Source organism: Rhinopithecus roxellana, chromosome 9 (genome assembly GCF_007565055.1).
Source record: "Rhinopithecus roxellana isolate Shanxi Qingling chromosome 9, ASM756505v1, whole genome shotgun sequence".
Lineage (NCBI taxonomy): Eukaryota > Metazoa > Chordata > Mammalia > Primates > Cercopithecidae > Rhinopithecus > Rhinopithecus roxellana.
In genome coordinates, this window is record NC_044557.1 from 62,925,264 (window position 1) to 62,947,890 (window position 22,627).

General features: G+C 37.8%; 1 protein-coding gene across 14 annotated transcripts in view; it reads left to right on the forward strand.

The window, feature by feature from the left end:
- Positions 1 to 22,627, forward strand: part of VPS13B (vacuolar protein sorting 13 homolog B) — a 904,863-nt gene that overhangs the window by 30,044 nt on the left and 852,192 nt on the right. For all 14 annotated transcript variants that reach the window (XR_004059219.1, XR_004059220.1, XR_004059221.1 and 11 more), the window contains exon 3: positions 2,021 to 2,164. Coding sequence is in view for 11 of the 14 variants with exons in the window: in XM_010385612.2 (XP_010383914.1) it covers positions 2,021 to 2,164 (144 nt within the window). In the remaining 3 variants the exon portion in view is untranslated. The remainder of the gene's footprint in view (positions 1 to 2,020; positions 2,165 to 22,627) is intronic.

Genomic DNA, 22,627 nt, shown 5'->3' on the forward strand with positions numbered 1-22,627 from the left:
GAAAGCCATTTTGCAAATATATCATTGTTACACAAGGCATAGGGTGGTAGAGGTGGAATTGTAATCTGCTCATTGTCCTGTTAGGTAGATAAATAGCCAGTGGAAACATCTTCAGTGCTGATAATGGAAGTGTAGAGGCAGTATTATAGTGGTTAAGAGCCATGGCTCTGGCATAATATTTCTTAATTTTGAGTCCAGGCTCTCCTAGATGTTTCATTTTGGGAAGATTCTTGACCCTTCATGTCTCAGATTCTTCACTGTAAAATGGGGATAATAGTATTTAAATTTTGTGGTTCTTAGGAGGAGTAAACAATTGTTTACAAGTAAGGTGCTTAGAATAGTGCCTGGTACATACTCAGTGCTTAGTAAATATTGCTTTTGTTACAGGCACTGATCAATATATAATCTTGTGCTAGCTGAACAATGCTTGAAGAAATTAATGCATTTTAAAAATACTGTGATAATGACAAAGATCTAAAAATTGTGACATTCTATTAGCATAGAGTACTAAAATAAACTTAATAGCTGCCCTCTTAAAAAAAAAAAAAAAAAACCTCTGGTTGAAGAAACAAATTAGGCCCATACTTTTGTAATTATAATAATACTATTTAGCAACTATTTATTTATTTATTTATTTATTTATTTTTTGAGACGGAGTCTCGCTCTGTCACCCAGGCTGGAGTGCAGTGGCCAGATCTCAGCTCACTGCAAGCTCCGCCTCCCAGGTTCACGCCATTCTCCTGGCTCAGCCTCCCGAGTAGCTGGGACTACAGGCGCCCGCCACCTTGCCTGGCTAGTTTTTTGTATTTTTTAGTAGAGACGGGGTTTCACCGTGTTCGCCAGGATGGTCTCGATCTCCTGACCTCGTGATCCACCCGTCTTGGCCTCCCAAAGTGCTGGGATTACAGGCTTGAGCCACCGTGCCCAGCCTAGCACCTTTATAATGATTTCTCTGTGAGGAAGGTAGTATTCTAAGCTTTATGTAGATTAATTGATCTAATATTCAAAATATAGTATTTTTATACAAATTTTAAAGATAATGAAACTGAGGCACAGATACAATGAAGTCTTTGCTGGCTGCAGAGTTATTGGTCTTAATCAGTTTGCTATACTGTCTGTATTTAGGTATATTGCTACTGTGTTGCTGAACCAACTAAGTAGGCTAAAATGTGAATGAATAAGCTTAATATTTTTATTAACTTTCACAAATAGAGTTACAATAACTGTAAAAAATGTGATGGGAATACATTTTTTTCTTTGTCCTTTGTTGATTTGTAAACAAATTGTATCTAGGAGTGAGACAAATGAGCATAAAACAATTTTGGTGAAATTTTTCATGTCTAATCTTTTATCTAATGATAATGTAAAGCAGTCAGAAAATATTTAAAATTTAGGACCAAGTAGTATCCAGTTCAATTTTACATTAGCTGAAGTGGAATACATTTTTTTTTTTTTTAGGTTGATTAGTTTTCATTTTGTCAAGTTATTCTCAAATCTCCAGTTGAGCTCCCCTTTCAACTTGACTTAGAATACTGTTCTATTAGTTTAAAACATATTTTGAAGACATATTTTTAGATGGAGACTTAAAAAATTACATCATTTCAGGTATCTCAAGTACTGCTGCTATATACTATTGTACTACCATCTATGAGCTTTCATCATGTACCAAGTATTATATATTTTTTCCATTCAGCAAAGTAGGAGACAGGCCTAGAGTGCTTAAGTAACTTATTAAATGTAACTTGTACTATAAATTATTATTTATCATTAACTATGGCCTAACAAGTATTTGATGCTACTTTTTGATAAATAGTAATTCTCAAAATATTTTTGTGTTGGACATTTTATTTCTCTTTTAAGAAAGGAATTTATACATTAGAATGAAAAATATTAAGCACTAAACAGTAAGTCCCCAAATATTCTTGTTTTGAAAATTTTATTTTTTAAAAAAGAAATTTGCATATTATAATAAAAAATATTAAACACTTACTAACTTTTATGCAATGTTTTGTGTTTTAAGGAACTGAAATTACCATTCACTTTTTTAAGTGGACATATTCATGAATTAAGGATTCATGTACCATGGACAAAACTGGGTTCAGAACCAGTGGTAATTACCATCAATACTATGGAATGCATTTTGAAACTTAAGGATGGGATACAGGTAAGAAATTATTGAACTAAGTTCTTTATGTTAACTAATTTTAGTAGTATTTAACATTTCTTTACTTTTTCGAATATATCAACTGTTACATAAACATAGCTTATATACTTAATTTTTTTTTTTTTTTTTGAAAGAGTCTCACTCTGTTGCCAGGCTGGAGTGCAGTGGTGCAATCTCAGCTTGCTGCAACCTCCGCCTCCCGGGTTCAAGCGATTTTCCTGCCTTAGCCTCCCGTGTAGCTGGGACTACAGGCGTGCACCACCACGCCCAGCTAATTTTTGTATTTTTACTAGAGAAGGGATTTCACCATGTTGGCCAGGATGGTCTCGATCTCTTGACATCGTGATCTGCCCGCCTTGGCCTCTGAAAATGCTGGGATTACAGGCATGAGCCACCGTGCCTGGCCTTTAATTTGTATATGCCCTTTTAAGTTACGTGTTTATTTGTAGTGGGCGTTTTTAAATTTGAATAAAATATGTAAAGGTTGTTTTCATACAGATTTTACTTACTTTGTCATAGCTCTACTAGGGACCATGCAGATTGCTTATTACTTACATCTACAATGAAAGTACAGCCTAATTGTGTCCAGTTTTTACATTAACATTTTTAGATTTTTGCCAAGGACCTGTATGAATTTTTTCTTTACATAATTTTTCTAAATCTGAAGGGAATTTCTCAGGTTATTTTTTGGGAAGATGAAAATATATTTGTACCAAATTTTATAATTGTTTTTGAAGTTTTGGTATAAGAAACTGATTTTTTCTTTTTTCAGATTTATTTCTTCCTTCTCTGACCCATCTTACATTTCTTGCTAATGTTTTTTTGCAGATGTATAATATTGGTTTTAAAGAGTTTCTACCAAAAATTTTCCAATCTAGGAAAGCGAAATAGGTCAGGACCATAGCTTATTGTAGAGAATGTTTCCACTTTCACCTTGCAAAAGAGTGGTGTGTCTGTCATTCATTTTTATTAGGTTTTTTTTTTTTTTTTAAATCAGCTACTTAACATTTAACTTTTAGTTTTAAGGAAGATTGGCTATAATCAAGTAAATTGATAAGTATTATTAAAATGCCTTCATGTGAATCTGTATGTAGGTTTAACATATTCTAAATGTAACTTTAATCTTTGTGAAGTTAGGGTTAAAAATGAACTGTTTAAATTATTTCCTATTTTAAGTGGATGCTTTGAGTGTCATATCAACCCACTGGACTCAGATCTTTTTTCCATTTATGAAATCTTTGATTCCAAACATGTATTATCCAATTTAACTTAATATAGTTTCTAGAAGTTAATAGTCCAATGTTATATTCTGATGAAAATGAAAAGTTACTTTGTGATCTTCTAATATTTGAGAGATTAATTTAGAAATCTGTGGATAGTTACAACAAAGTTTTACTTTACATTTATAGTTGGTAATACTTAAATGGTTCTTAATTACTATCTTTTCTTGGAATTTATTTTTTTTTCAAAGTCTGGACTTGGTTATACCACCCATGCAGTGTTCCATATTAAAAGAGAAAAAAAAAAATCCAGACACTAAGTATTTTTTCATTGAGAAGGTGGAAGTTTCAAGGCCAGATGTCCCTTAAGAAACACGTTTTAACAGAGGCAAATTACAACTAATTATAGAGGCTGCAGAAAAAGACTTGTAACACGTGACTTAGTGCAACCTAGAACTAATACTTGATATTGGACTATGCAGATGGCTACTGCAGAAATGATCAGGTTTCCTGCTTGCATGGTAATTGAGACTTGAATTTTGTGGTGTGTTCAGCAAAAGGTTAAATGTCATGAATGTAAACCACTCTCAAAACAAGTATTTTTTACAGATGTTTAACATTTTGGGTTAGAGAGGATTTTTGAAAATTGCAGTTGACATTTGGACAAATTATTTAGCAGTGTACACCCCTGGAGAGTAATGCTTGGGTTTATGCTAGTGATTGGAATTAAATTTTGAGTAAAAACATTGTAGATGAAGCAGATTTTAAAATAGTTTATTTTCCTGTTTTAAGCTTTGATTAGTGTAGTATGTAATTAAGCTGAAAATTATGCATGTACTAGTAAAACTGAATAAGTTTATATTCAAATTATTTCAAGTTACTGTAGAATCACCATGAAGAAAAGACGTATTTTCTAAATAAAATTGGGGTTGGAATGGTAGGTTTAGTGAAGGGGCCTTTTAGAGCTATAGGTACTCAAAAGATGAATCTGTTAAAAACTATTATATATATGAATGTATTGAAGTATGATTAAAAGGTATGAACATAAGACTTAAATCAGATAAGATCATTCCAAAAATAAGATATTGTTAAATGCCTTGATAAGAAGGCATGTCTTGTTTGTGAAGGTAAATGTGATTCTACCAACATTTATTGGTTGTCTACTCTGTACTGCACTGAAAAACATTGCTAAAATATTTATATAATCTCAGCAAAAGACACTTAGAAAAAGAGATTCATAATGATTGTGATTCTAGTGGTCATGGTTTAAATACACTGCCTTAACACATCTTTATAATCAGTTTTACTTATAGAGATTTTTAGGATGAGTGGGTGACCGAGTTGTTGTGTTACGTACAATGAAATCCATCTTGATGTTTACTGTGAATTTTTAAAAATATATTGAAACTTCACTCATGAAATAATTGTTAACGATTTCCTATTTACTCTGAGAGGTGTATATATGTCAGTCATTGCCCTCACTTTTAAATCTTGCAGAGTTACTACTTGTAAACTGTTTATCCTGTTTTTGATTTCAGATACACAGTTTTTGATTCATGACACATCAGTCCATGCTAATCTAATAAATACTTGTTAACATAGCTTAAGAGCTAAAACATTATCAGTAACTTCCATTTAACTATGTAATCCTCTCCTTTTTCATATTCTTTTTTGTTCAGCCTGTATGGGCCTCATCTGTAAAACAGGACAAGACTTGCTATACAATTTAAAAAATTATATGCTTAATGTGCTTTCTTTGATCATTGAATTAAGTCTTGACTGGGCACGGTGGCTCACACCTGTGATTGCAGCACTTTGGGGGGCCGAGGCGGGCACATCATGAGGTCAGGAGATCGAGACCATCCTGGCTAACATGGTGAAACCCCATGTCTACTAAAAATACAAAAAATTTTTAGTGGTGGCCGGCGCCTGTAGTCGCAGCTATTCTGGAGGCTGAGGAAGGAGAATGGCATGAACCCGGGAGGCGGAGCTTGCGCCACTGCACTCCAGCCTGGGCGACAGAGGGAGACTCTTTCTCCAAAAAAAAAAAAAAACTTCTTCAGCCTAAAGCGAGTGATAAATTTGTTTCTAAACCACCTATTTATTCTGGTTTTTGTACCACCTGGAGCAAAAATGTTAAAAACTCTTTTAATCTAATAAATGTAACTATTTGTAAGGCTGTTTATGGAAGTACTACTTATTTTTCATAAAAAATTTGAAAAGTGGGAGGCTGAGGCAGGAGAATTGCTTGAACCCCGGAGGCGGAGGTTGCGGTGAGCAGAGTCCGCCCCATTGCTTCCAGCCTGGGCAACAAGAGCAAAACTCCATCTCAAAATAAAAGTAAATAAAATAAAATTTGAAAAGCATCTTTTGAACCTAAAAATCTGAGATTATCTTCTAATAGGAGAAATAGTTGCAGTTTCACTCCAGATGAAACTAATTTTTATGTATATATTCTTACTATCTTTCTCCTTTTTAGCTTAACTTCTTTTAAAATCATTTTTGAGGCCGGGCGCGGTGGCTCAAGCCTGTAATCCCAGCACTTTGGGAGGCTGAGACGGGCAGATCACGAGGTCAGGAGATCGAGACCACCTTGGCTAACACGGTGAAATCCCGTCTCTACTAAAAATACAAAAAAAATTAGCCGGGTGAGGTGGCGGGCACCTGTAATCCCAGCTACTCGGGAGGCTGAGCCAGGAGAATGGCGTGAACCCGGGAGGCAGAGCTTGCAGTGAGCTGAGATCCGGCCACTGCACTCCAGCCTGGGCGACAGAGTGAGACTCCGTCTCAAAAAAAAAAAAAAAAAAAAAAAAAATCATTTTTGCAAGTTCATTTCTTTACTGTCATAATCTTTTACCACCTTTCTCCTTTTTAGCTTAACTTATTTTAAAATCAGTTTTGCAAGTTTAATTTTATTTCTTTACTGTCATAACCTTCTGATTATTGATATGGCTCTTTAATATTACAAAAATCTTCTGTTTGAAAACCTAAGGTGATTTTATTCTTTTATCTCATGTACCTACAGGTTTAGTTAGATTTTAAACAAAAAAGTGAAAATATTTGTATCTGTGGTATTTTAATTCAGAGATAGTTTTCGTTTCCCATAAGCACAGATACCTTTCTTAAACATTTTGAGTCAGAAACCAGTAAGCCACTTTTTGTTTGTTTTGTTTCTGTTTTTGATACTGGGTCTTGCTGTGTTGCCCAGGTTGGTCTCGAACTCCTGGCTTCAAGTGACCCTCCTGCCTTGGCCTCCCAAATTACTGGAATTAGAAGCATGAGCCACTGATTTCCAGTATTAATAAGAAAAAAATTTTGGTCCTGACAACCCATAGATTTAGGTGACCTGATCAATAAGTGATATGTTATTACTCTTGACTGTGGTATTTTATATCAAATTGTTTTTATAGTTTCATCTTGTAGTTTATTTTTGTTTTTCTAAAAAGTCCGTGTCAGTGTAATTAGACTTAAAGATATGAGGCAGCTGTTTTGATTTGAATGTCTAATTTTGACGAAGGGCTTCAGAATTATTTTTTCCACTGTAGTGCAGGCAAATAAAGCTATCTTTGATTGGATACCAGCACCTATCTGCCCTATCTAGCAGAACTTTTCTGGGATCTAGAGAATTTCCATACTTTCACAGGACAAAGTTTTTTTTTTTTTTTTTTTTTTTTTTTTAATTTTGTTTACATTTAGATAGGATTTTGTATTTACTTGATGGTCATTTGTTCTGGCCATCAATGTGCTCTGTTTACCATCAGGGATTTCATGGATTTACTTGTAGAAATTTTACATGTGATCATTGGAATTTTAAGTGCTGATTATTATGAATTAGTATAGTTGTGTTGGCAGACTATTAAGAATAATCAATCTCTGTTAATTGATTTAAAAAATCAATTAGTTAGAATTTGAGATTAGGAGGCCTGCAAGAGAGGTATCACCTCTCTCTTAGCTTGGCTGAAGTCTGTGTTTATCATCACTGTCATTGGTGAGGTCATTGCTTGAATGTTATAATAAATGGCCTTCTAATTGGACTGACTCTAGACCGTTACTCTTCCACACACACTCACAAATATCTTTTAATTTTTGAAGCTCGTGTGACCTGACTATATAACCATTTATGGTCCCCTGATAGCCATCATCCGTTGGTTTTGTGGTCCCTGTGACTGAAAATTTTGTTACCTGATTCACAGACTTTTTTTGTTCATCCCTCTTGGGTCATTTCACTTCATCCATCTTGGGTCATTTCAGTGTCCATATGGATTCTTATATAATTCTCTAGCAACACAATTCCTTGATTTTTAACTCTCATCCTTATTTCTGTTCCATTTCAGCCAATCCTTTTATGGTTATGTTATGGACCTTGCTGTTCCTTGAAGCATTCCCTTTATTGTGGATCCTGTCTCTGTATCTTAAGTATCTCACTTTAACAGTATTCCTTCACTTTCAATCTCTCATTTGCATTATTGGCACTTTGCTATCATTTAAAGTGCTTATTTCTCTGCTACATTTTGGGGAAATACTTTCCAGCAACCATGTTGCCCTCTCCAGCTTCTTTTCTTTTCTTTATAACCACATCATTCATTCATTCATTCATTCATTCATTTATTTATTTATTTATTTATTTATTTATTTATTTATTTATTGAGATGGAGTCTTGCTCTGTCATCCAGGCTGGAGTGCAGTGGCACAATCTCCTCTCACTGCAAGCTCTGCCTCCCGGGTTCATGCCATTCTCCTGCCTCAGCCTCCTGAGTAGCTGGGACTACAGTTGCCTGCCACCTCGCCCGGCTAATTTTTTGTATTTTTCGTAGAGACAGGGTTTCACCATGTTAGCCAGGATGGTCTCGATCTCCTGACCTCGTGATCCGCCTGCCTTGGCCTCCCAAAATGCTGGGATTACAGGCTTCAGCCACTGCACCCAGCCTCTTTTTTTCTTTTTTAAAATAAGTCAGTGTTTGTGTGTGTGTGTTTTTTTTTTTTTTTTTTTTTTTGAGACGGAGTCTCGCTCTGTCGCCCAGGCTGGAGTGCAGTGGCCGGATCTCAGCTCACTACAAGCTCCGCCTCCCGGGTTCACGCCATTCTCCTGCCTCAGCCTCCCGAGTAGCTGGGACTACAGGCGCCCGCCATCTCGCCCGGCTAATTTTTTGTATTTTTTAGTAGAGACGGGGTTTCACCGTGTTAGCCAGGATGGTCTCGATCTCCTGAACTCGTGATCCGCCCGTCTCGGCCTCCCAAAGTGCTGGGATTACAGGCTTGAGCCACCGCGCCCGGCCGTGTGTGTGTTTTTTAATGGAAGTGAAATTCACATAACATACAATCAACCATTTTATTTGTATTTTTTAAGATTTTTTATTTCCATAGGTTATTGGGGAACAGGTGGTGGTGTTTGGTTACATGAGTAAATTCTCTAGTGGTAATTTGTGAGATTTTGGTGCACTCATCACACAAGCAATATACACTGTACTCAATTCGTAGGCTTTTATCCCTTACCTCTTTCCCACTCTTTCCCCCGAGTCCCCAAAGTTCATTGTGTAATTCTTATGCCTTTGCATTCTCATAGCTTAGCTTCCACGTATCAGTGAGGACATAACGATATTTGGTTTTCCATTCCTGAGTTACTTCACTTAGAATAATAGTCTCCAGTCTCCTCCAGGTCACTACAAATGCCATTAATTCATTCTTTTTTATTGCTGAGTAGTATTCCATTGTGTCTATCTATCTAACTATCTATATCACAGTTTCTTTATCTGCTCGTTGATTGACAGGCATTTATGTTGGTTCCACATTTTTGCAATTGTGAATTGTTTTGCTATAAACGTGCGTGCTTTAAACACATGTGTGCAAGTATCTTTTTTTGTATAATGACTCCATTTCCACTACGTAGATACCCAGTAGTGGGATTGCTGGATCAAATGGTAGTTCTACATTTAGTTCTTTAAGGAACCTCCACACCATTTCATATAGTGGTTGTACTAGTTTACATTCCCACCAGCAGTGTAGAAGTGTTCCTTGTTTACTGGAGCCATGCCAATATCTATTATTTTTTGATGTTTTGATTATGGCCATTCTTGTAGGAGTAAGTTGGTATCACATTATAGTTTTGATTCGCATTTCCCTGATTATTAGTGATGTTGAGCATTTTTTCATATGTTTGTTGGCCATTTGTGTATCTTCTTTTGAGAATTATCTATTCTTGTCCTTAGCCCACTTTCTGATGGGATTGTTTTTTTTTTCTTGCTAATTTGTGTTCGTTGTAGATTCTGGGTATTAGTCTGTTGTCAGATGTATAGATTGTGAAGATTTTCTCCCACTCTGTGGATTGTCTGTTTACTCTGCTGACTGTTCTTTTGCTGTGCAAAAACTCTTTAGTTTAATTAAGTCCCAGCTATTTATCTTTGTTTTTATTGCATTTGCTTTTGGGTTCTTGGTAAAAAAATCCTTGCCTAAGTCAATGTCTAGAGGGCTTTTCTGATGTTATCTTCTAGAATTTTTATAGTTTCAGGTCTTAGATTTAAGTCCTTGATCCATCCATCTTGAGTTGATTTTTGTATAACGTGAGAGATGAGGATCCAGTTTCATTCTCCTACATGTGACTTGCCAGTTATCCCAGCACCATTTGTTGGATAGGGTGTCCTTTCTCCACTTTATGTGTTAGTTTGCTTTGTCAAAGATCAGTTGGCTGTAAGTATTTGGGCTTATTTCTGGGTTCTGTATTCTGTTTCATTGGTCCATGTGACTATTTTTATACCAGTACCATGCTGTTTTGGTGACTATGGCCTTATTGTATTGCTTGAAATCAGGTAATGTGATGCCTCCAGATTTGTTCTTTTTGCTTAGTCTTGCTTTGGCTATGCAGACTCATTTTTGGTTCCCTACGAATTTTAGGATTTTTTTTTCTAGTTCTGTGAAGAACAATGGTGGCATATTTATGGGAATTGTATTGAATTTGTGAATTGCTTTTGGCAGTATGGTCATTTTCACAATATTGATTCTACCCATCCATGAGCATGAGATGTGTTTCTATTTGTGTCATCTATGATTTCGTTCAACAGTGTTTTGTAGTTTTCCTTGTAGAGGTCTTTCATCTCCTTGGTTAGGTATATTCCTAAGTATTTTATTTTATTTTTGTAGCTAATGAAAAGGGGTTGAGTTCTTGATTTGATTCTCAGCTTGGTTGCTGTTGGTATATAGAAGAGCTACTGATTTGTGTACATTAATTTTGTATCCATAAACTTTGTTGATTTTTTTTTTTTTTATCAGTTCTAGGAGGTTTATGGAGGAGTCTTGATAGGGTTTTGTAGGTAAACAATCATATCATCAACAAACAGTGACAGTTTGACTTCCTCTTTGCCGATTTGGATGCCCTTTATTTCTTTCTCTTATCTGATTGCTCTGTGTTTAAGAGGAGTGGTAAGAGTGGGCCTCCTTGTCTTGTTCCAGTTCTTTTAGGGAATGCTTTCAACGTTTCCCCATTTAGTATTATATTGGCTGTGAGTTTGTCGTAGATGGCATTTATTACATTGAGGTATGTCACTTGTATGCCAATTTTTCTGAGAGTTTTAATCATAAAGCCATGCTGGATTTTTTTTTTGATTGCTTTTTCTGCATCTAATTTTTGTTTTTAATTCTGTTTATGTGATTTATCACATTTATTGACTTGTGTGTGTTAAACCATCCCTGCATCTCTGGTATGAAACCCACTTGACCATGGGTGGATTATCTTTTTGATATGTTGTTGGATTCAGTTAGCTAGTATTTTGTTAAGGATTTTGGCATCTATGTTCATCAGGGATATCGGTCTGTAGTTCTCTTTTTTTGTTATGTCCTTTCCTGGTTTTGGTATTAGGGTGATACTGGCTTCATAGAATGATTTAGGGAGGATTCCCTCTTTCTCTGTCTTGTGGAATGGTGTCAGTAGGATTGGTACCAGTTCTCCTTTAAATGTCTGGTAGAATTTAGCTGTGAATTCGTATGGTCTTGGACTTTTTTTTATTGGTAATTTTTTTTATTACTATTTCAATCTTGCTGCTTGTTACTGGTCTGTCCAGGGTATCAAATTCTTCCTGATTTAAGCTAGGAAGGTTGTGTCTTTCCAGGGATTTATCCATCTCCTCTAGGTTTTCTAGTTTATGTGTGTAAAGGTGTTCATAGTAGCCTTCAGTGATCCTTTGTATTTCTGTCTTGTCGGTTGTAATATTTCCCGTTTTGTTTCTCATTGAGCTTATTTGGATTTTCTCTCTTCTTTTTTGGTTAATGTTGCTAATGGTCTCTCTGTTTCACCTGTCTTTTCAAAGAGCCACCTTTTTGTTTCATTTATCTTTTGTATTTTTTTTGTTTCAGTTTAATTTATTTCTGCACTGATCTTGGTTATTTCCTTTCTTCTGCTGGGTGTGGGTTTGGTTTGTTCTCGTTCTCTAGCTCCTTGAGGTGTGGCCTTAGATCATCTGTTTGTGCTCTTTCAGACTTTGTGAGATAGGCATTTAGGGCTATGAACTTTCTTTTTCTCTCTTTTTTTTTTTTTTTGAGATGACGTCTTGCTCTGTCACCCAGGCAGGAGTGCAGTGGCACAATCTTGGCTCACTGCAACCTGCTCCTCTGGGGTTCAAGCAGTTTTCGTGCTTCACCCTCCCAAGTAGCTGGGACTACAGGCGCCTGCCACCATGCCTGACTAATTTTTGTATTTTTAGTAGAGACGTGGTTTCATCATTTTTGCCAGGCTGGTCTTGAACTCCTGACCTCAGTGTATCCACCCACCTTGGCCTCCCAAAGTGCTGGGATTACAGGCGTGAACCACTGTGCTCTGCTCTATGAACTTTCCTCTTAGCACCACCTGAGCTGTATCCCAGAGGTTTTGGTAGGTCGTGTCACTATTGTCATTCAGTTCAGATAAATTTTTAATTTCCATCTTGATTTTATTGTTGACCCAATGATCACTCAGAAACAGTTTACTTAATTTCCATGTATTTGCATGGTTTTGAAGGTTCCTCTTAGAGTTGATTTCCAGTTTTATTCCACTGTGTTCTGAGACAGTGCTTGATGTAATTGAAATTTTCTTAAATGTATTGAGGCTCATTCTGTGGCCTCTCATATGGTCTATCTTGGAGAAAGTTTCATGCGCTGATGAAGAGAATGAATATTCTGCAGTTGTTGGATAGAATGTTCTGTAAATATCTGTTAAGTCCATTTGTTCCAGGGTATAATTTAAATCCATTGTTTCTTTGTTGACTTTCTGTTGTGATAACCTGTCTAGTGCTGTCAGTGGAGTATTGAAGTCCCCCACTATTATTGTGTTGCTGTCTATTGCATTTCTTAGATCTGGTAGTAATTGTTTTATAAATTTGGGAGCTCTAGGCGGGGTGAGGTTGCTCATGCCTGTAATCTCAGGACTTTGGGAGGCCGAGATGGGCGGATTACCAGTGGTCGGGAGTTTGAGACCAGCCTGGCCAATGTGGTGAAATCCCTTCTGTACTAAAAATACAAAAATTAGCTGGATGTGGTGGCGGGCGCCTGTAATCCCAGCCACTCAGGGGACTGAGACAGGAGAATCACTTAAACCTGGGAGGCGGAGGTTGCTGTGAGCTGAGATCACGCCACTGCAGTCCAAGTTGGGTGACAGAGCGAAACTCTGTCTCAAAAAAAAAAAGAAAATTTGGAGCTCCAGTATTAGGTGCATATATATTTAGGATTCTGATATTTTCCTGTTGGACACAGCCTTTTATCGTTATATAATGTCTTTTTTAACTGCTGTTGCTTTAAAGTTTATTTTTTTCTGATATAAGGATAGATACTGCTTTTCGCTTTTGGTGTCCATTTGCACAGAATGTCTTTTTCTACCCCTTTACCTTAAGTTTATGTGAATCCTTATGTGGTAGGTGAGTCTCTTGAAGGCAGTTGATGGTTGGTGAGTTCTTATCCATTCTGCAATTCTGTATCTTTTAAGTGGAGCTTTTAGGCCATTTACATTCAACATTAGTATTGAGATGTGAGACACCATTCCATTTATTGCTCTATTTGTTGCCTGTATACCTTTTTTTTTTTTTCAAATCGTATTTTTGTTTTATAGGTCCTGTGAGATTTGTGCTTTAAAGAGGCTCTGTTTTGATGTGTTTCCAGGATTTGTTTCAAGAGTCAGCTCCCTTTTTAGCAGTTCTTGTAGTGCTGGCTTGGTAGTGGCAAATTCTCTCAGTATTTATTTGTTTGAAAAAGACTCTATCTTTCCTTCATTTATGAAGCTTAGTTTTGTTGGACACAAAATTCTTGGCTGATAATTGTTTTGTTTAAGGAGGCTGAAGATAGGGCCCCAATCCCTTCTAGCTTATAGGGTTTCTGCTGAGAAATCTGCTGTTAATTCAATAGGGTTTTTTAAAAATTTTTTATAGATTACCTCATGCTTTTGCCTCACAGCTCTTAAGATTCTTTTCTTTGTCTTAATTTTAGATAACCTGATGACAGTGTGCCTAGGCGATGATACTTTTGTGATGAATTTCCTAGGTGTTCTTTGAGCTTCTTGTCTTTGGATGTCTAGATCTCTAGCCAGGCTGGGGAGGTTTTCCTTGATCATTCCCCCAACATGTTTTCCAAACTTTTAGATTTCTCTTCTTCCTCAGGAATGCCAGTTATTCTTAGGTTTGGTTATTTAACATAATCCCAGACTTCTTGGAGACTTTGTTCATATTTTCTTATTCTTTTTCCTTTGTCTTTGTTGGATTGGATTAATTCGAACATCTTGTCTTTGAGCTCTGAAGTTCTTGCTTCTGCTTGTTTGATTCTATTGCTGAGACTTTCCAGAACATTTTGCATTTCTTTCTTTTTTTTTTTTTTGAGATGAAGTCTTGCTCTGTTGCCCAGGCTAGGGTGTAGTGGGGCGATCTCGACTTACTACAACTTCCACCTCGCTGGATCAAGCAATTCTCTTGCCTCAGCCTCCCGAGTAGCTGGGATTTCAGGTGCCTGCCACTGCACCTGGCTAATTTTTATAATTTTAGTAGAGATGGGCTTTCACCGTCTTGGCCAGGCTGGTCTCAAATTCCTGACCTCATGATCCACCTACCTTGGCCTCCCAAAGTGTTGAGATTACAGGCGTGAGCCACCGCGCCTGGCCAGCATTTTGCATTTCTGTAAGTGCATCCATTGTTTACTGACATTTTGATTGTTTTTTATATATGCTATCTATTCCATTGAAAATTTCTTCCCTCATTTCTTATATCATTTTTTTGATATCCTTAAATTGGGCTTTGTCTTTCTCTGGTGACTCCTCAATTAGATTAATAACTGATCTTCTGAATTCTTTTTCGGGTAAATCAGGCATTTCTTCTTGGTTTGGGTCTGTCGCTAGTGAGCTAGTGTGAATTTTTGAGGGTGTTAAAGAACCTTGTTTTGTCATATACTTGAGTTGGTTTCCTGGTCCCTTCTCATTTGGGTAGGCTCTGTCAGAGGAAAAGTCTAGGGCTCAAGGCTGTTGTTCAGATTCTTTTGTCCATGGGGTGTTCTTTTGATCTCCTTTTCCTAGGGATGTGGCTTCCTGAGAGTTGAGCTGTAGTGATTGTTATCTCTCTTTTGGATCTAGTCACCCCAGCAGGTCTACCAGGCCACAGGCTGGTACTGGGAGTTGTCTGCACAGAATCCTTTGATGTCACCCTTCTGTGGGTCTCTCAGTCATGGATACCTTCTCCAGTGGAGGTGACAGGGGAGTGAAATGGACTCTGTGAGGGTCCTTTGTTTTGGTTGCTTGATGCACTGTCTTTGTGCTGGTTGGTCACCTGCAGACAGGTGGCGCTTTCAAGAGAATATCAGCTGTGGTAGTATGGGGAGGAACAGGTGGTGGGTGGGGTCTTAGAACTCCCGAAAGTATATGACATTTGTCTTCAGCTACCAAGGTGGATAGGGAAGAACCATTAGATGGGGGCAGTGTGTCTGAGCTCAGGTTTTCCTCGGGCGAGTCTTGCTGTGACTGCTGTTGGGGATGGGGGTGAGGTTCCCAGGTCAATGGAGTTACGTTCCTATGAGGATTATGGCTGCCTCTACTGTATCATGCATGTTGTTAGGGAAGTGGGGAAAAATCGGCAGTCACAGGCCTCACACAGCTCCCACACAACCTACCTATAGGGCTGTGGGCGGCAAGCCACCCGGGTGCTGAGGCAAGAGACCGAGGGCATGAGCTGTTCCAGTATAATAAAATATATAACATAAGAATAGTTATACTAAATATAGATCATAGATATGATTATATATGAATATCATTAATCATTAGTTTATAGCAATTACTCTTTATTCCAATATTATAATACTCCTCGCTTTACAATCATAACCTAGGAAAAACCAGGCCATACAGAGATTGGAGCTGAGGGGACATAGTGAGAAATGAACAGAAGACAAGAGTGCGAGCCTTCTGTTCTGCCCTGGCAGGGCTGCCAGAGGGCTCCTTGGTTTAGTGGTAATGCCAGCGTCTGGGAAGATGCCTGTTGCCAAGCAGACTGTGGTCTAGCGGTAGCGTCAGTGTCAAGGAAGAACACCCGCTACTTAGCAGACCGGGAATTCCCCAGGGGATTTTAGAGAAGACTCTACTCCTCCACCTCTTGTGGAGGGCACCTCTTGTGGAGGGCACCTCTTGTGGAGGGCCTGATGTCAGTCAGGCCCGCCCGCAGTTATCCGGAGGCCTAACCATCTCTCTGTGATGCTGTGCTTCAGTGGTCACGCTCCTAGTCCACCTTCATGCTCCATCCTGTACACCTGGCTCTGCCTTCTAGATAGCAGTAGCAAATTAGTGAAAGTACTAAAAGTCTCTGATATGCAGAAATAATGGCGTAAGCTGTCTCTCTCTCTCCTGTCTTTCTCTCTGCCTCGGCTGCCAGGCAGGGAAGGGCCCCCTGTCCGGTGGACACGTGACCCATGTGACCTTACCTATCATTGGAGATGGCTCACACTCCTTACCCTGCCCCTTTGGCTTCTATCCAATAAATATCAGCGCAGCCTGGCATTCAGGGCCACTACCGGTCTCTGCGTCTTAGTGATAGTGGTCCCCCGGGCCCAGCTGCCTTTTCTTTTATCTCTTTGTCTTGTGTCTTTATTTCTACAATCTCTCGTCTCCGCACACGGGGAGAAAAACCCACTAACCCTGTGGGGCTGGACCCTACACAGGGCTGATCTCACTCCCACCATACCCGGCCCCCAACAGCACTGAGTCTGTTTCCAGGCAGTGGGCAAGCAGGGCTGAGAACTTGTCCCAGGCTGTCAGCCTCCCAGCTGTGAAAGCAAATAGGGCCTTTGTGCTTCCCCGCCAGTGGAGTCTGCACACCGGCTTTGTGCCCTTCCCTGAGTTCTGGCTAGGAGACATCTCATTTGGTTGTAGTTGTTAAAAAGTTCAGCTGGAGGTTTTGTTCTCCCTGTGGCTTTTTCCCATTGCCTCTAGCAGCCCTCCTCAGAGACCCCTATGAGGCAAGGCAGAAATGGCTTGCCAGGGGACCCAGAGAGCCTATAGGGCTTTTCTTGCTGCTTCCTGTACCCCTGTATTTTGCTCAGCTCTCTAATCTCCAGATCTCCAGAATGCTTTTCATCTGGCAAAGGGGCAGCACTGTATCCATTATGTAATAACTTCCCATTCTCCTCCTCTGTTTTCCCTGGCAGCCATCATTCTATTATACTTTCTGTTTCTATGATTTTAACTACTCTAAGTACCTCAAGTAAGTGGAATCATACAATATTTGTCATTTTGTGTCTGGCTTATTTCACTTAGCACAGTGTCCTCAAGGTTCATCCATGTTGTAGCATATGACAAGGTTCCCTTTTTTCCTTTTTTTCCTTTTTTTTTTCTTGCTTACAGCTTCTTTTTTTTTTTTTTTTTTTTTGAGACAGAATCTCACTTGGCCACCCAGGCTGGAGTGCAGTGGTACAATCCCAGCTCACTGCAACCTCTGCCTCCCAGGTTCAAGTGATTCTCCTGCCTCAGCCTCCTGAGTAGCTGGGATTACAGGCGACCACCACCACACCCGGCTAATTTTTATATTTTTGGTAGAGACTGGGTTTCACCATGTTGGCCAGGCTGATCTCAAACTCCTCACCTTAGGTGATCTGCCTGCCTTGGCCTCCCGAAGTGCTGGGAATACAGGTGTGAGCCACCATGCCTGGCCCAGGGTTTCCTTTTTTTTGAGGGCTGAGTAATATTTTGTTGTGTGTATTTACTACATTTTGTTTATCTATTCATTCACTGATGGACACTTGGGTTGTTTCATCTTTTGGTTATTGTGGATAATGCTACAATGAACATGCGTGTGCAAATAATCTCTTTGAGACCCTGCTTTCAGTTCTTTTGCACATATACTCAGAAGTAGAATTGCTGGACCACATAGTGTTCAATTTTTTCAGGAATTACCGTACTGTTTTCTACAGCGGCTATACCATTGTATTCTCACCACCAGTGTACGAAGGTTTCAGTTTTGCCACATCTTCACCAACACTTATTTTCTGTTCTTTGGATAGTGTCTCTCTTAATGGGTTTGCAGTCTTTGACCATTTTAAAATTCAATTATTTATCTGTTTTTGAGTTTTAAGAGTTCTTTTTGTATTCAAGGTAGTAGGTCCTTAGCAGATATATGATTTTCAAATATTTTCATCCATTCTGTAGGTTGTCTTGTCACATTCTTGAGAATGTATTTTGAGGTACAGAGTGTTTAATTTGGATAAAGTCCAATTTGCCTATTTTTAACTTTTATTGCTAGTGCTTTTGGTGTCATATCTAAGAATTCATTGCTTTATCTAAGGTCTTGAAGATTCCCCCTATGTTTTCTTCTAAGAGTTTTAAAGTTTTAGCTCTTATATTTAGGTTGTTGATCCATATTGAATTAAATTTTGTATATGGAATGATTAATTTTGTATATGATATGTTGTATATGGGTTCAACTTCATTCTATGGTTATTTGATAGTCCAAGCACTATTTGTTGAAGAGACTTTTCTTTGCCCATTGAATGGTCTTGTCACTGTTGTTGAAAATAAACCCTATAGGCCTATGCTGGATTTCTGGACTCAGCATTTTATTCCATTGGTTTATGTGTCTGTTCTTAAGCCTGAACAGCACTATTTTGATTACTGTGCTTTGTAGTAAATTTTGAAATGAAGAAGTATCCTATTTTGTATTTCTTTGTCTTTTTTTGTTTTTTTTTTTGAGACAGGGTCTCACTCTGTTTCACAGGTTGTCATGGAGTGGCGTGATCTCAGCTTGCTACAACCTCTGCTTTTGGGCTTAAGTGATTCTCCAGCCTCAGCTTCCTGAGTAGCTGGAACTATAAACATGAGCCACCACGTTTGGCTAACTTTTGTATTTTTGGTAGAGGCAAGGTTTTGCCATGTTGCCCAGGCTTGTCTCGAATTCCTGAGCTTGAAGCGATCTGCCTGCCTCAGCCTCCCAAAGTGCTGTCATTACAGGTGTGAGCCACCGTGCTGGCCCTATTTCATATTTCTTTTTCAAAATTGTTTTGTCTCTTTGCAGTTGTATATGAATTTGAATATTAGCTTTTTCAGTTTGGCTCAAAAGGCCACTGGAATTATGATAGGGATTGTACTGAATCTGTCAGCTGCTTGGTAGTATTATCATCTTAACAATGTTAAGTGTAATGATCCATGAACATGGGATGCCTTTCTGTTTAGTTAAGTAATCTTTAATTTTGTCAGCAGTGTGTTATAATTTTCATTGTGTCTTTCACCTCCTTAGTTAAATTTATTCCTAGGTATATTATTATTTTGGATGCTATTGTAAGTGGAATTGTTTTCTTAATTTCCATTTTGGATCATTTGTTGCTAGTGTACAGATACAACACCAATTTTGGTGAGTTGATACTTTATTTATTTATTTTTGAGATGAGGTCTTGCTTTGTCACCCAAGCTGCAGTGCAGTGGTGTGATCATGGCTCACTGCAGCCTTGACCACCTGGGCTCAAGCAATACTCCCACCTCATCCTCCCTAGTAGCTGGGACCACAGGCACATGCCACAGTGCCTGGCTAATGAAATGTTTTTTTTTTTAGAGGGAGGGTCTTGGTATGTTGATCAGGCTGATCTCGAACTTTTGGGCTCAAGTGATCTTCCCACTTACCCTCCCAAAGTGCTTGGATTATGGGTATGAGCCACCATGCTTAGCTGTGAGTTGATCTTTTGTTTTGTTTTTGTTTTTGAGACAGGATTTTACTCTGCTGCTGAGGGTGGAGTGCGGTGGTGCAATCTCAGCTCACTGGAATCTCCGTCTCCCAGGCTTAAGTGATCCTCCCACCCCAGCCTCCCAAGTAGCAGGGACTACAGGTGTGTGCCACTGTGCCCGGCTAATTTTTTTGTGTGTTTTTGTAGACACGGGTTTTCACCATGTTGCCCAGGCTGGTCTTGAACTCCTGGGCTCAAGCAATCTGCCTGCCTCAGCCTCCAAAAATGCTGGGATTATAGGCATCAACCATCATGCCCGGCCTGTGGGTTGATCTTTTATTCTGCACATTTGCCAGATTCGTTTGTTAGCTATAGTAGTTTTTCGTGCATTCTGTGGGATTTTCTATATATAGAGTCATGTTATCTGAAAATATATAGAGATAGTTTTACTTTTCTCTCCAATTTGGTTGCCTTTTCTTCCTTCTCAAATTTCTTTGGCTAGGACTTCTAGTACAGTGTTTAATAGCAGTGGTGAAAATGGGCATCCTTGTCTTGTTATTTATCTTTGAGGGAATGCTTTCAGCCTTTAACTATTGAGTATGATGCTGGGTGTGTGTTTTTCATGGAAGTTTCCTTCTATTCCTCATCCTTATTCCTCCATCCAGTGGAGGTGGCAGGGGGTGAAATGGAATCTGTGAGAGTCATGCTTAGTTTTGGTTGTTTAGTGCATTATCTTTGTGCTGGTTGAGCTTAAACATGTAGATGAATTTCACAGGAATATCTTTACTATGTTGAGTCTTACAATCCATCTACATAGTATGCTTCTCTAGTTATTTAGATTCCTTTTTCTTTCTTTCATCAGCATTTTGTTTTTTCAGCATGTAGGTCCTATATATGTTTTGTTAGATTTATACCTAAATATTTTATTTCCTTTGGAGCATTTTTAATATTATCATATGCTTAATTTTTTATTTTGATTGTTCATTGTTAAGTTATAGAAATGGAATTTATTTTTCTGCACTGATCTTGTGTCCTGTGACCTTGCATAACTTTTTAATTTTAGGAGTTTTTTTGGGTGGATTCCTTTAGATTTCCTCCATAGGTAATAATACCACCTACATAGACAATAATATCACCCACAAAAAGTATTTTTATTTTGTTTCCAATCTATATGCCCTTCTATCCTTTTTAAACTTACAAGCTAATCTTTTCATGGATTCTGCCTCCATGATACCGTTGTAAGCACTTTGACAGAGCTTATTAGTAACATCAAGCTTAAAAAATCCAGTGGATACTTCTCATTTATTTTTTGATTCTCATTTACCTTTGCTATTTAATACTTGTCATCTCTTTCCTAAAACTTCACTTTCTTGGCTTCTCTGATTCTTTCCCTATGTCTTTGGCACCCTGTCTCTGGCTCCTGTTGTTACTTTTCTGCTACCTATCCCACATTTAAATAGGAGTTTAGTAGGTTTTCATTATTTTAGTCCTCACTCTCCTTGGATAATTTTATTCCCAATGGATTTAGTTATCATTATATGTTTTTTACTCATAAAATGCTATTTTAGAGTTCATTCTTTTTTTTTCCCTGAACTCCAGCACTAAGAGCTAAACGGACCTTCACCTATATGTCCCATAGAATGTCCCAAACTGAATTCATCATAAACCTCAAATCCTTTCCTCTTTATGTGTTTTCTATTTCAGTGAACAATTCCACTGTGTGCTTTCAATCCAAACCAGAAACCCTGAAGTCATCCTTAACTTTACACATCCCTTATATCAGTTATTCATCAGTCTGTTTTCTGCTGCTTTCCTATCTCTTAAATATATTTATTAGCTTTCACTGGTACTTTGAATCATTTTTCACACTGCCTCTAGACATGATATTCTTAAATGTGGGTCATTTCCTCAAAACTTTTTTTCTAGTTCAGTGATTTTCTCAGATCATAAACTTATGTGCAACTCATAGGAAAGAGACTGAAATTTTTTGTAATCTAGTTGTTTTCGAAGTGTGATCTGAAGACCTTCAGGTGTTCCCAAGTTTTTTCTTTTTATACACAAAATTAACATTATTTTTCTAATACTAAGACATGATTCATGATTTACTTTTTTCATCCTCGTTTTCTCATGAATGTAGTGTGGAATTTTCTGGAGGTTATGTATGACACTGGAACAGACTGAAGGCAGAAGCAAATATGAGAATGTAGCTGTCTTCTATTAAGTCAGACTTTAAAAAATATAATGCCCCCTTTTTTCAAATTTTTATTTTTGTTTTAGAAAATATAGTGATTTTTGGTAAAATATGAAAACCCTAAAATCTGTAATTTATTTTAAATTATCCATAATATAATTAACAAATAATGAATTTATTTAAAAGTAAGTTATAAACTATATAAACATACATATTAGAATTTTTTTCTTTTGTATTTCTACTATGGTAAATATGTGATTCTCAGTAATTTTTAAGAGATTAAGAGGTCCTGAGATTAAAATTTATCAGTACTGCTGGTCTCATACATACTAATACATAGCAATTGAAATTGAATTAGTTTAAACTGGTAAGCAACTTGACTGAATTTATAATTTCGGAAGTTGACTTTTTTCATAGTGGAGGGGAAGGGATTGGAGGAGATAATTTCAGAGAATTAGTTAGATTCCTTTTGCAATATTTTAGAAGAAAAGTTATGGAGCCCAGATGGAACTAAGTCATTGTCTGTGGCATTGGAGAGGTGGTGATAGGTTGTGAAGGGGAGGATATATGGAGAAAGTTCTGGGATGAGTTACGGAATTTTACTTTAGTATGATTGGTCTTTTCAGACTTGTCTGTCTAGCTCATCATATGCTAACATTACTAGTAATTAGATCTCACTGAAGGATAATACAGAAAGTAGGCATAATACATTGTGTGTAAACCACATAGAAAATTACCATTTTAGTACTTATTTCCTTTCTTTGAAGGAAAAATTGAAAAGTTATTTATTCAACACATGCTTACTGAGTTTTATAACACTGTACTGAATGCTGTGGATATGGTAGTTAATGATACAGACAAAAACTTTCTCTTCTTTTGGAGTTTAACGTGCTTTTTTGAGAGAAGGTCTCACTCTCTTGCCCA